This window comes from Rhinolophus sinicus, linkage group LG04, assembly GCF_036562045.2.
Source record: "Rhinolophus sinicus isolate RSC01 linkage group LG04, ASM3656204v1, whole genome shotgun sequence".
NCBI classification, from domain to species: domain Eukaryota; kingdom Metazoa; phylum Chordata; class Mammalia; order Chiroptera; family Rhinolophidae; genus Rhinolophus; species Rhinolophus sinicus.
Window position 1 is genome coordinate 54,673,316 of NC_133754.1, and position 12,431 is coordinate 54,685,746.

At 38.0% G+C, this 12,431-nt stretch overlaps 1 protein-coding gene across 1 annotated transcript in view; it reads right to left on the minus strand.

Annotated features, from left to right (window-relative positions):
• Window positions 1–12,431, minus strand: part of TUBGCP3 (tubulin gamma complex component 3) — an 85,799-nt gene that overhangs the window by 65,704 nt on the left and 7,664 nt on the right. The window contains exons 2-3 of the mRNA XM_019746596.2: window positions 6,207–6,314; window positions 2,755–2,822 (exon numbers count right to left, since the gene is read on the minus strand). Of these exons, the coding sequence (XP_019602155.2) occupies window positions 2,755–2,822; window positions 6,207–6,314 (176 nt within the window). The remainder of the gene's footprint in view (window positions 1–2,754; window positions 2,823–6,206; window positions 6,315–12,431) is intronic.

A 12,431-nucleotide genomic window follows, 5' to 3' on the forward strand; every position in this document is an offset into this window, starting at 1 on the left:
AATAAAATATTATATTAAAAAATAATAATAATAATAATTCTAAAGTGTGAGATGTAAGTTTTGGCATCATGCATACCTCAATTCAAGGTTCTCAAGCTCTTAGTTGCCAGGATAACTAAGCCCTAGGTCTCTCTGTAAGGTTAACCTGCAGATTTCATTAATTTCCAATTGCCTATCACTCTGCCCTGATGTACAACCATTAACAGCAGCCCACCCTCACTATGTTTCACCCCAAATTTACAGAGCATTCTACTCTATTCATACAGCATTACCTTTTGGATGCACAGGCTAGAATATATAAATACCTTTAATTACAAAACAAATTATGGGATGGTTACTTCCATTATGTAAGTTCTTCATTATATAAAATATTCCTTGAAAGTTTCTTTAAAGATTAAGTTCATTCTACGTATTTAAATTATGGTCTAACTTAAAAAAATTGATTTTCACAGAACTTTGCAGAAACAACAAACTCCCCAGCTGGAGCAACAAGGTAAGAAGGAGGCCCAGCCCTGACAGCGTCCTCAGTTCAGGGATAAGAGACAAACGGGAAAACACTTTGCTATGCTAAATTACATTTCAGACAGGAGGACCACTCAGGTGTTCCAGGCTCAGGAAAGGACTCCCAAAGGAGACAGTAAGTCTCTTAGAAGGATGTGTGGTGCAAAGGCAGAGAAGGGACAGGCATGGCCTCTTCAGGGAACTGAAAACAGCTAAATGTGGCTGAAGCTAAGCATGGGAATGGAAACTGAAAATGGAATGAAGGATCAGATCAAAAAGGGCCCTGTACGATATACCAAGAAATTTGGATTTTAAGCTGAAGACAACAGGCAGCCTCTGAAGGATTCCATGCAGGGGAGTGACTAGACCCACTGACAGTCCCACAGAGGATGGACTACAGGGGAGACAAAACAAGACACACAGGGCCTCCTTAGGAAACTGCAGTCATCTGGAGGGGACATGACCAGGGGCTGAGCTGGGATTCAGTGCCTGCATACCTACTAAAGTAACCCTGACAACCCCCCACAAGCTGGACCTCTGAGGCTGTGAGTCCCTTGGGGTATAGGACAAAGGAGATAAACCTTGTCTATTTGTCTCCAAAGAGCTACTTTCTACCAACCCTGTTTCCTTTAAGCGTTAGAGTGCAGTCAGTCAGTAGCAGCAGCTGCTGCCATTTCAAGGAGGCCTGCTGGGCCAAGCAAGGCCTTACATACATCATCTCCTGCAATCATCACAACCACACGGAGATGCAAGCTTTATTCTCTTCATTCCATAAATGAGAAAAAGAGGGGAAACCTACATAACTTAATCACAAAGCTATAGGACAGGATTCAAATCAAGGTCTTTCTGACTCCAAAGGGACAGGTGAGAGGCATACATGAGAGGAAGAATCAATAAGACTTGGGGACAGACCAAATTTGGGGAGAGAGGTGGAGTCAAGATGACATCCAAGTTTCTAGTCTTTGGCAATAGATGAATGGTACCACCAGTCACCAAAAGGGAGAACATAGAAGGAAAACAGTTTGTTTGTGGGTGGACGTGAATGGATGCCTCAAGGTATGAAATTTAAATTGTCTGCTCTTTTCAGTTTCCAGGATGCCAAGCTGCAAGCCCCTGTGACAGTTTCCTAAGAGGTGTCTGCATAAAAATGCCGAGCAGGCATCAGGAAGATGGCAGCCATTCTATCTGCGCAGCAGGAGTCCTGGGTTAGATTCTCAGCTGTTTCAGAAAAATAAAAGATTTTTCGGGGTGGCGAGTGGAGACAAAAATGAACAAAACTGTACAAAAGAATCAGCAAGTGACATATTTAAAAGTGGTGGCAACGTTTTTTTTCACATAGGAGCCAGGATCAGTCTGCTCAAGACTGTTTGATAGAGGGACCGTGAGGAGTGTGTGTCACTGTGCAGAGGGACAGGGAAACAAGGTGGTGAGCAGGTAGGCACCAGGACCAGCAAGGGAAATATTAGCAAAGATGAAAAAGCAGACTTAAAACAGTGACTCCAAGTATAGCAAGTTAAATTAACGAGTCAAAATGGGCAGCAAATAAATTTAAGCTTATTTTTCTGAATAAAGAGGAAGACATGAAAAAATAATGAGTTTAATTACTAGCAGCATTAGGCAAAACTCAGTGATTTTTATTGTAACATCAACCTAACATATGTTGAGCAAAGTGTTCAACTTCTCTGGATTTCACTTTCTTCTCTATAAAAGGCGGGAGACAGCTAGATGAACTAAGTTCCCTTATAGTCAAAATCACAAAAATCTCATCCTATGACTCAATTAATTTATTGGTGTATAGGCTGCCAGTCTTTTGTAAAATTAGCAGGTTCGAAAAACCACTGTGTCCAAGTATCAACATCCGATCACAAAGTCTTCAAAATCAATTTTAAGTTATTCACTATAACAGTATAAGTTAGGACCTGATGAACAATAAAGTGTATCAACAAGATAAGCTTGTGCTGTTACACCAGCGTGCTTCTTCCCAGTAATGGAATCAAGGCTTCTGTAATACACACTTAGTGTGTACATAAGTCTGATTACTTTCCCAATGTAGCTTCATTCAGCTTTATAAGCATTTAATTGAGCATTAAATCCAGCTAAAACCTACTTCTAACATTAAAAAATATTTTAAAAAGTCTACAATTAAAAGCGCTACTCGATATAGAAAAGTTTAATGATACCACAAAAAATTGTTCAAATATTCGCAGATCACTCTAGTAGCCTCTGGAATGGCTTTGAGAATGCTCGTGATACCTGTGAATGAAGTTTTCTGTGGAGTTCTGAAAACAATGCAGCATCTGCTTCTCTTCTTTGTCGAATAACTGTAAAGTTAGAAAAGAAAATAAGCGTGTTAATCACATACACCAAAACTCACTTTTATGATACTATTTCACCTACAATAACCAACAACTCTGATGTCTGAAAAGAACCCTGAGCTTAACTAAGAATCAAAACAACTAGACAATGAGTGAGTGACATTTCAGCTTCATGAATTTGGTCAAGTCGTGTAATCTCTCTGACATTTGTAAAATATGGACACTTTTTGGCTGAAATCAAATAGTTTATGTGAAAGTTAACTAAAGTAATAGAAATGACGGGGTCCTTTAGAGTCTATCTACAAATATTAAAGAGTCCAGTGAAACACTCTACCATCAGTTTAACTACGTAGTTAATAATGGCTACTTACCTGGAAGGAGGGATAAGAAGTGAAAATATGTTTGGAATCCTCAATTCAAAGGGCAGTACAAAAACTATACCATTCGTAATAGTTTGACTTAAAAAATTGCACATTCTAAGCATTTTTGTTAACATATACAGCAAAATTAATAGTCAAATACTGTTTGAAAATAAAAATTAAAACAGCATATTAGCTAATTTGCACCCACTAATTCATTCTATCAGCAAATATCTTCAGAGGATTGCCCTGGTTACAAATGAGAAGTCCATTCTCTGCTCTGTCCCATGAAGGAGGAGACTACACACAGGATTTGGGCCCCCTGAGGGAGGGGACCCCGCTGTCCACACCTACAGCACTGCACACACCATCTGTGCACAGGTGCCTGTCAAACAAACCCTGTTACACCACTTTTAAAAGCTAACTTACAGCTTCAGTACCGTAGTCTCCAAGGAATCTTTGTGTTGATTTATCCCAATTTAGAAGGGCTGTTTTCTTAAAATTTCATCAACCAAGCTCACTTAGCTGTAAAAGTTCAAATTCATTTGTAGAAAGACAATGACTGACTTGACAGCCAAGCCTTTTTCACATTCATCAGCTAGGAAAGGGTGTTGGTCATCATGTACCGATTGTATGAACCACAAACCAGAGGTTACATTATCCTAATCATATCTGCACTTTTGAGTTTTCCTATGCCGAAAGGTAAAGCTATCTTTAAATGTACCACCACAAAATGCATCCAATAAATCTAGTGCAACTAAAATTTAAAACACTATCTTTTAAAGCTTATATAAAAATACTCCCAATAAGCACAACCATAAAATTAAGTGGTATTTTTCCTATAGAATGAGACTGACTCTAATTCATAAAAATAAAGTTTGTCATAGGGCAATAAAATAGTAAATAATATAAATAAATAAAAATGAACATGGAATTTTTACCAAAAAAGTTTCATCTAATAGATTGCTAAACAAAGCAAAACAAATCCTGAGTTATAATGTACCCCATTCACCGACATGGAAAATTAAGAAACTAATAGGTATTAAATGTTATCACTCATGGTGAGTTTTGCAACTTGTTTTAGTATAACAACACGAGCATTTTATACCTGAAGTCAGCCATATAAAATGGAAAATTAACTTTTTTGTATTAGCCCAGCGGGTGGAACTACCATAACTCAACTAATTTAATATACCAAAAACTGTTATCAAATTTCAAAAATGTTAAACTACAAAAACTATGTCTAAGAATTATTGAAAAATGATAGCTCAATAGCGACCATCACACAAGAGGACTATCACTTTAACACTCTACCAACTATAGCTGGGCCACATCAGTGCTGGGGACTCTGGGAGAAGTGCTGGCAGGGGTACCCAAGAGAAGCTGTGGATACCTGGTGGGAACTGGCACAAGAGGCAAACTGCGTCAATATATAGCAAGTCTTAGTTCAAAAACACAGAAGATACACAGGAAAAAGATTGTATAGTGTTACAGTTTTTTTCTTAAAGAAATTCCAAGACTTCCTTGCAATATTCACTGCAACAATGTAGCTGTCAGTTCTTTAACTCTAAATTTAGACAAACTTTGCTTTTAGCCACTATGTATGTGTAATATGCTCACCAGGAGGCCCTAAACTATAAATCTGTAAAGAGAATGGTCTGTTAATGTATTAATAGTACCTAGTAGTTGGGGTTCTCACTAATAATCTAAAATGTAATGTAATCTAAAGTCTAAAATATAAAAATAATCTAAAATGTAATAATCACCAGGGTTCAAGAAAAGAGTATAGTGTTGTGTTCAGTGTTATAGACAAGAACGGAAAACAAGCCCTTACAGGATAAAGACTGTATTTTTGCCCCTCTACCTTAAATAAGACACACACACTAAGGAACACCAAGACTCGTATCAGCAGACTCATCATTTCAAACTTACATTGCTCATCAAGCTCTAAACATGCAGATGTAGCCATGGCCAGATCCAGTTACTCTCAGGCCACAGTCTCAACTCTACCACCAGCTACCTCACCATCCAGCTCAGTCACACAGCTCTGATACAGGACATCCACAGACCACTGGCCAAATACAGTTAATAATGCAACAGCTGGGTTAGGAAACTGTGCCATGAAGAACAGATCTCCTAGGTGTCATTTACCAGTTGGCCAAAGTGGAAATAAGGCTAACGCCCACTTCATTTGTGCAGTTTAACAGTTAGGCCCCAGCAGGGAGATTACTGACCTTCATGGTAAGGCTGCTTTTTAGGAAGCTGGAGCTGGGCTCATAGAGCCAAGAAAACTGTGAGGAGAGGGGAACTGGCCACTGGAGAAAAACAGCTCTGCAACCAAGACCAGAGCAATTCTCATACGTGGGCCCCTATGCTCAAAGCCTCCCTTCCGTTAGACACTTCTGGGGTACAGAGGGGTGGCAGAACCCCACTTTACACAGAATGCATTAGCAACCGGGAGATAATCAATGGAAATCTGTCTTCTCTAAGGTAACCATATTTAAGAAAGCTTTCAGTATCATCTCAGAATTAACATGTTCACACAGTAAATTCTAAAGTACTATACGTTTGGATATTCACAATCAATAAGCAACTCACTGAGAGTTGTTCACTGCCAAGACAGTAAGTGTTCTATGTTATCTGGTCAAAAGGTGCATAATATTAAATACTGGAAGTCACAAGATAAGCAAGAAGTTATTTAAGCTCTTTTATTAGGTTGTTGCGAAAGTAATTGAGGTTTTTGCAATTTTTAGCCTTTTAAACCATAACTACTTTTGCACCAGCCTAATATCTTCCTCACATTCTTAAACCAAATTGTTGTTATAATAGTATTTAAAACCATCCTCTAGCACTATGTTCTAACAAAAGACAGAATTGAGTTGTCCTTATTTTTAACATATATTTTCATATATGAACTACATATATATACTTTATATATGTGTGTGTGCATATATGTGTATACAAATATATTTTTTAAAGCTTTAACAAGTTTAAGAAACCAACAATGACAACATTTAGGAAAAATACGTACGTTCTTTCTTGATTTTTTCAGCTACTAGAAATTCATCTCTTTCAACAGTCGGGGCAAAGTTGCTGCCAATGACACGCACAGCGTACTGGAACTGTTGGGCGACATCAGCTGGAAGGTAAAGAAAAGGATGCAAATTACTGCCAATCAGGTTAAATTCTGATCACCTGAAGCTTCCAGGGGACAACAGTGGACTGGGCCCATGTACCTACCATCCACCTTCCCAAGGTTTTAACTGAGAGAATGGAAAAGCTATTAAGAAATCGAATCAAAATAATGAATAAAATGATAGTTTTATAAAATAAAAAAGGGAGACAGCAACAGGCCAGAATATCTGAAAAATCCTAATTGATAAAAGACAAATTGCACTGCTAACCGTAAGAAAAGCAGCGGGAAAAGTCACAAAACATGATGCATGAGAAGCAAGCCTGCTTAGAGATCCTCTAAGAAGTTCCAAGGTTTGAGTTGGCAAATACAAAAAACCAGAAGTGGGCAGCGGAGCAATCAAAATGGGCAATTAACTTACAAACTATGTTTTCCACTTCTAGTTAATGATGCCTTAAACCCGATTTCTGCCTCCACTCCATTCATAAAATGCACTAAATTGAGAATAAAAGATTTTAAGAAAACCATAAACCAACAAGGGCACAGAAAACGGCAGAAACGCCAAAGAAAAGGCAACATAATGTGAGAAATTGGAAAGCAAATGGATTGGTGGGAACTGATTCAGGAGGTCAGTGAAACCTAAAGCTCCATGCCATCAGGGATAAGAGGGTTGAGGACAATGGCCAAGAAGAAACACAGTTCCCACTGCAGGAGCCCAGGGAGGCTCCAGAGAATGAGGGAACTTGGTACCTCGGAAGACGTGGATGAAGTCGGGCAGAAGGACAAGGACTGGCTGGAAATCTGGATGGAAAACAGACTCCTGGGTTCTCTAACCTATCTCATACAACCAGACAACTACTGAAGGCCCCACGCAAGCAAACCGAAGAGAGTCTGGATGGAACTCTAGGACAGCAAAGAAGATGAAGTAAAAGCAGAGGACTGAGCTTAAGGAGCCAGTCCTTCCTGCCAGACACTGGGAGTCAAAATTCCTACCCCAGGGAATGCTGGCCAAACGCAGCAGCCCTCCACCTTTGCACTAAAGCACAACCGCACGCAGCTGTGCTGCCCTATCCTACACCAGGCAAAAACCAATAACAAAACTAAAACCCCAGGCAGTCTCACAGGCTCCACTGAGAGAAGTGCCTTTCTCAATAATCAGAAAAATAATCAAAGATGAAGTGGGCCAGGGTATAGACTTCAACACCACCACCACCCAACTAAACCTAGTGAGACTTACAGAACATTCCATCTGTCACCAAAAGAACACCCATTCTTTTCGGATGCACATGGATCATTCATGAAGACAGACTACATTTGAGGGGAGGTCACAAAATAAGCCTTATTAAGTATGAAATAACTGAAATTATTCAAAGTATGCTCTCTATCAATAATAGAATTAAACTAAAAATCAGTTAACAGAATAATATCTGAAATATCCTCAAATATTATGAAGTCAGTCAACACACTACTGTATGACACACTGGCCAGAGAAAGTCTCAAAGGAAATTGGAAAATATCTTGAACTGAATGAAAATGAAAATACAACACATTAAAATGTGTAGGATACAGCTAAAGCAGTGTTTAGAGGAAACTTTACAGTATAAAATGCTTTTATTAAAAAGGATGATGGGTATCAAATCAATAATCTCAACTTATACAATAAAATCTAGAAAGAAAAGCAAAATAAATTCAAAGCATCAAGAAATATTTAAAATAAGAGCAGAAATCAATGAAATTTAAAAACCAGGAAAAAAAAATCAGTGATACCAAAAGCTGGTTCTTAAAAAAAAAAGGAACTGATAAACATAAATTTGTGACCAAGAAAAACAAGAAAAGATACAAATCTAGGAATGAAAGAGGGGACATTACCACAAATCTGACAGAAATTTTTTAAAAATAAAGGCTAAAAATGTTACGTAGATACTCCCCCCTCATGGAGGTGGAAAGAACATAACACCCACTCCTTCAGCGTGGGCTGTACAGTGGCTTCCTTCCAAAGAGTGTGTGTGTGTTGGGGGGGGGGGGGGTCTGCTGTGCAAAGCAGTAACCTGACAAACACCACTGTGGCCAGGTGATCAAGGTCAGGATGTGAGGTGATGAGCCACCCTGAGAGTGTGTGCCCTGGATACGTGATGAGAAGGGCACTTTACCTCTGGGGTCTTCCTCCCAAATACACAGAACCCCAGTCTAATCATGAGAAAAACATTATACAAATCCCAATTGAGACATTATACAAAATACCTGACTTTTAATCCTCAAAATTGTCAAGGTCATCAAAAGTAACTAATAATTGTTAAAGTCTGAGAAATTGTCAGAGCCACCGGAGGAGCCCAAGGAGACATGATAGCGTGACAGCTAAAGGTAATACACTACCCTGGGTGGAACCCTAGAATAGTAAAGGAACTAAGGAAATCTGAATAAAGTATGAAGTTTAGTTAATATTAATGTATTTTTATTGACTCACTGTAATAATTATAGCATGTTAATGTAAGATGCTAATAATAGGGGAAAGGTTATGGGATATACGGGAAATCTGTATTATTTTTCTGTAAATCTGAAATCATTCTAAAATTAAAAGTTTATTTTTAAAAAATATATTGATTCCAAAACCCACCTTTTATAAATCATCATTTTATTGACCTGGAGTAGGGCCAAGGTATCAATTTTTTTTTTAATTTTTTTTTTTTAAGGAGGACGCAGCTCACAGTGGCCCATGCGGGGATCGATCGAACCGGCAATCTTGGTGTTATCAGCACGGCGCTCTAACCAACTGAGCTAACCGCCACCCCCAATATTTTTTTTAAGCTGATTTAAATAAAACCTTTACTCTTAAAGGTAAAAACAAACAAACAAACAAAGAAAAAACCAAAAACATCCAACAAAGGACTTGAATCCAGATATATATTTAAAAAACTCAAAACTCAATAAAGGGGGGGGGAATCCAATACAAACATAAGTAAAAGTTTTGAATAAGGCAATTCATCAAGAATACAAACAGCAAAAAAAATATGAAAAGATGCTCAACGTCATTAGTTTTTAAGGAAACACAAATTAAAACCACAATGAGATACCATCACTCACCTATTAAAATGGCTGAAATAAAAAACACTACCATCAGGGAGTGCTGGTGAGGATGCACGCAGAGCCCCTGGCGCTCTCCTTACTCTGAGAAATGAAACTGGTACAGCTACTCTTGAACAGTTCGGCAGATCCTTTAAAAGTTAAACCTACACTTACTACATGACCTAACAATCCCACTTGTAGGTATTTATTCTAGAGAAATAAAAACTACGGTCACATACAAATCTGTACATGTATTTTTATAGCAGTGTTATCCATAATTGCCCCAAACTGGAAACAACCCAAAAGTCCTTCAATGGGAAAATGGATAAATAAACTCTATGGTACATTCATACAACGGACACCACTCTGCAATGAAAAGGAATGAACTGATACACACAATACCATGAATAAATCTCAAATAGGCTAAGTAAAGAAGCCAGTCTCAAAAGATTGTATACAGTATGATTCCATCTACATGATATTCTGGAAAAAGCACAATATAGGGACAAGGAAATGATTGTGAAATTTTTTAAAAAACTAATAAAAATTTTAAAAATAGGCTGATAGCAGAATGTGGCTACTTAAGGGTAAATTAAATGCAAACTGAGAAATCAAACACAGCAAAAACAACAGAATTCAGGAAGAATTCATAGCAAAATTGTTCCATAATTAGACAGTCCTCATATTGATGGATCACCAAGGGTTAATCCAAGTGTAAGATGAACTTTTAAATCTCATACTTAGACAAAATTTCAGAATGTAATAGCAAAATTATATAACAAAATTTATATATATATAGCAAAATTTCATAACATAAAAGATAAACAAAATCCTAAAAGCTGTCAGATGTAACTTCAAAGGAGTAAGAATTAGATTAACATCTGACTTCTCAGTAATGAAGTAAAAACTTCAAAGTAGAGAAAATAACTTCAAACCAAAACGTCTATATCTGATGGATAATTCAAGAGTATGGGGATAGAAGAGAGAAGGGAAAATAATGCCATTTTCAGACTATTAAGCAATTATTCATATCAGTAAAGCCTGTTGACTCCACTTTTAAAAGTATATCCCCAATATGATCATTCCATAGTTACTATCCAGTAATAATAACTCTAAGTAGTTGGTCACCCTGCTTCTCCTTCTGCCCCCTTAAATTATCCACAGAGCAGTCAGAATGATCTACTTAGGACATGACTAGTATCACTGCTCTGCTCAAAGCCTCCCGTCGCACTCAGAATCACATGCAAACTCCTGAGGACAGCGAGATGACCTGGTCCCTCGCACCTTCACCACTATCACCTCCTGCCTCTCCAAGCCCCGCTATGCCTGCTACACACCTGCCACGCGTTATGGTCTTGCCATGCCTTGAGCATACGACACTCACTTCCAACTCAGAACCTTGACACACTCTTCTCCCACATCTTCCCAGGACTCATTTCATCACTTCATTTGGTTCTCTACTTCAATGGTACCTCCTCAGAATGCCTTCCTCGCTTAAGCAGACACACCACACATAAGTGCACGCACACAGTCTTTCGTAAACACCACTGTATCAACAGAATGTTCAATAAAGGCGAATGCATACACAGGGGGAAAAGAGCAAAAAGAAATAAAGTGTTGTGAAATCATAGGATTGGGGGGGATAGTTTTTATTTTCTTCCTTCTATTTTTCTGTATTTCTAAAATTTTCTACACGGAGTATATATTAATTTTACAAATGTTAAAAGTGTTATTAACTATTACTTATTTATTCTAGTTAAAAATTATTTTTAGATGACCACAATCCTGGATTCTACAAAAAATAGTTCATTAATAACATACTCAAGTATGTCAGACAAAAATCCCCATTCGAAAAGTTTATAAGCTTTTGAATTTTCTTTTACCCAAAATTCAAAACTCCTCAACACCAGAAATACTTTCCTCTTCCTTTGTCTCCACCTTTTTTCTACACCTTTGGTATGTATGTTATTTCACTTTTACCTCTTCAGGCACACTTCAATTTCCCTACCTGCTTGCCAACCAAATTTCCAGTCTTTCTTGCTGATTACAAAATTTGAAAAAGCCACCTGCTATTTCTTAAACCAAATCTTCCTAGCCTATGTTTCAAAGGTAGATGCATAGAATCCGGACTATTAAAGAAAGCAGCAGTGGTAACTATTATTTAGTAAACCTACCATCAAAAATTAAAATGTGAAATATCAAACAACATCAACTATAAATTTCTATTTTAATACTCCCCAAATATTGTTCACTTTAAGTATAACTAAACTTAATGAATAATTCCTAAGCACCTAGTATATGCCAAACATCACAGGCCCTAAGAATGGGACAGAAAAAAAGAAATAGTGGTTAACAAGGCAGCCTAGTGAGAATACAAAAAAATGAGGCAAATAACTACACAAGGCAGTTAGATTTTGCTAAGCGCTATTAAGAAAATAAGCAGGGCACCATAATGGCAAATAACAGGGAAGACTTCATAAAATAGGTTGGTTACGAAGGCCTCTCTGAGGAAGTGGCCTCTGAGACAGGTAGGAAGCCTGCCATATGAAAAGCTAGACACAGGTGGAAAGAACACAATAATGAGATTCACAGGGCTACTTTGTATACTGCTCCTCAAAGGAGGCCAATACCATTGGATTCTAAAATCCAAGTCCTAAAAGCCAAAGTCATTCCATCAAGAGTCCCAGGTGAGGAGGTCCAGACTGTATAGCTCTCTAATAGTCTGGCTCAATCCAAGATTAGAGTATTCAAATTTCTGACCATAAAGTACCAAAGGAATGCATTATACTCTCACCTCCAATCTGTTCTAGGCATGTGTGAGGAGTGGGCTGTTATCAGGAGCATGGAAGGGGAGGTAACACTCCTCTGCCAAGTCTCTGAAAATATTTGACAACTGGACACCAATGAATTCAAGGATATACTGTCTGTCAAGCACCAGAGAGCAGATGTCATGGTGCTGACACAAAGACTCTAAAGACAAGCAGGTGAGGGCACAGGTAAGAGGCCATCCCTCGGACAGGATTATGACTTTTCCACCTGCACTCAGCACAGAGAAAAAAG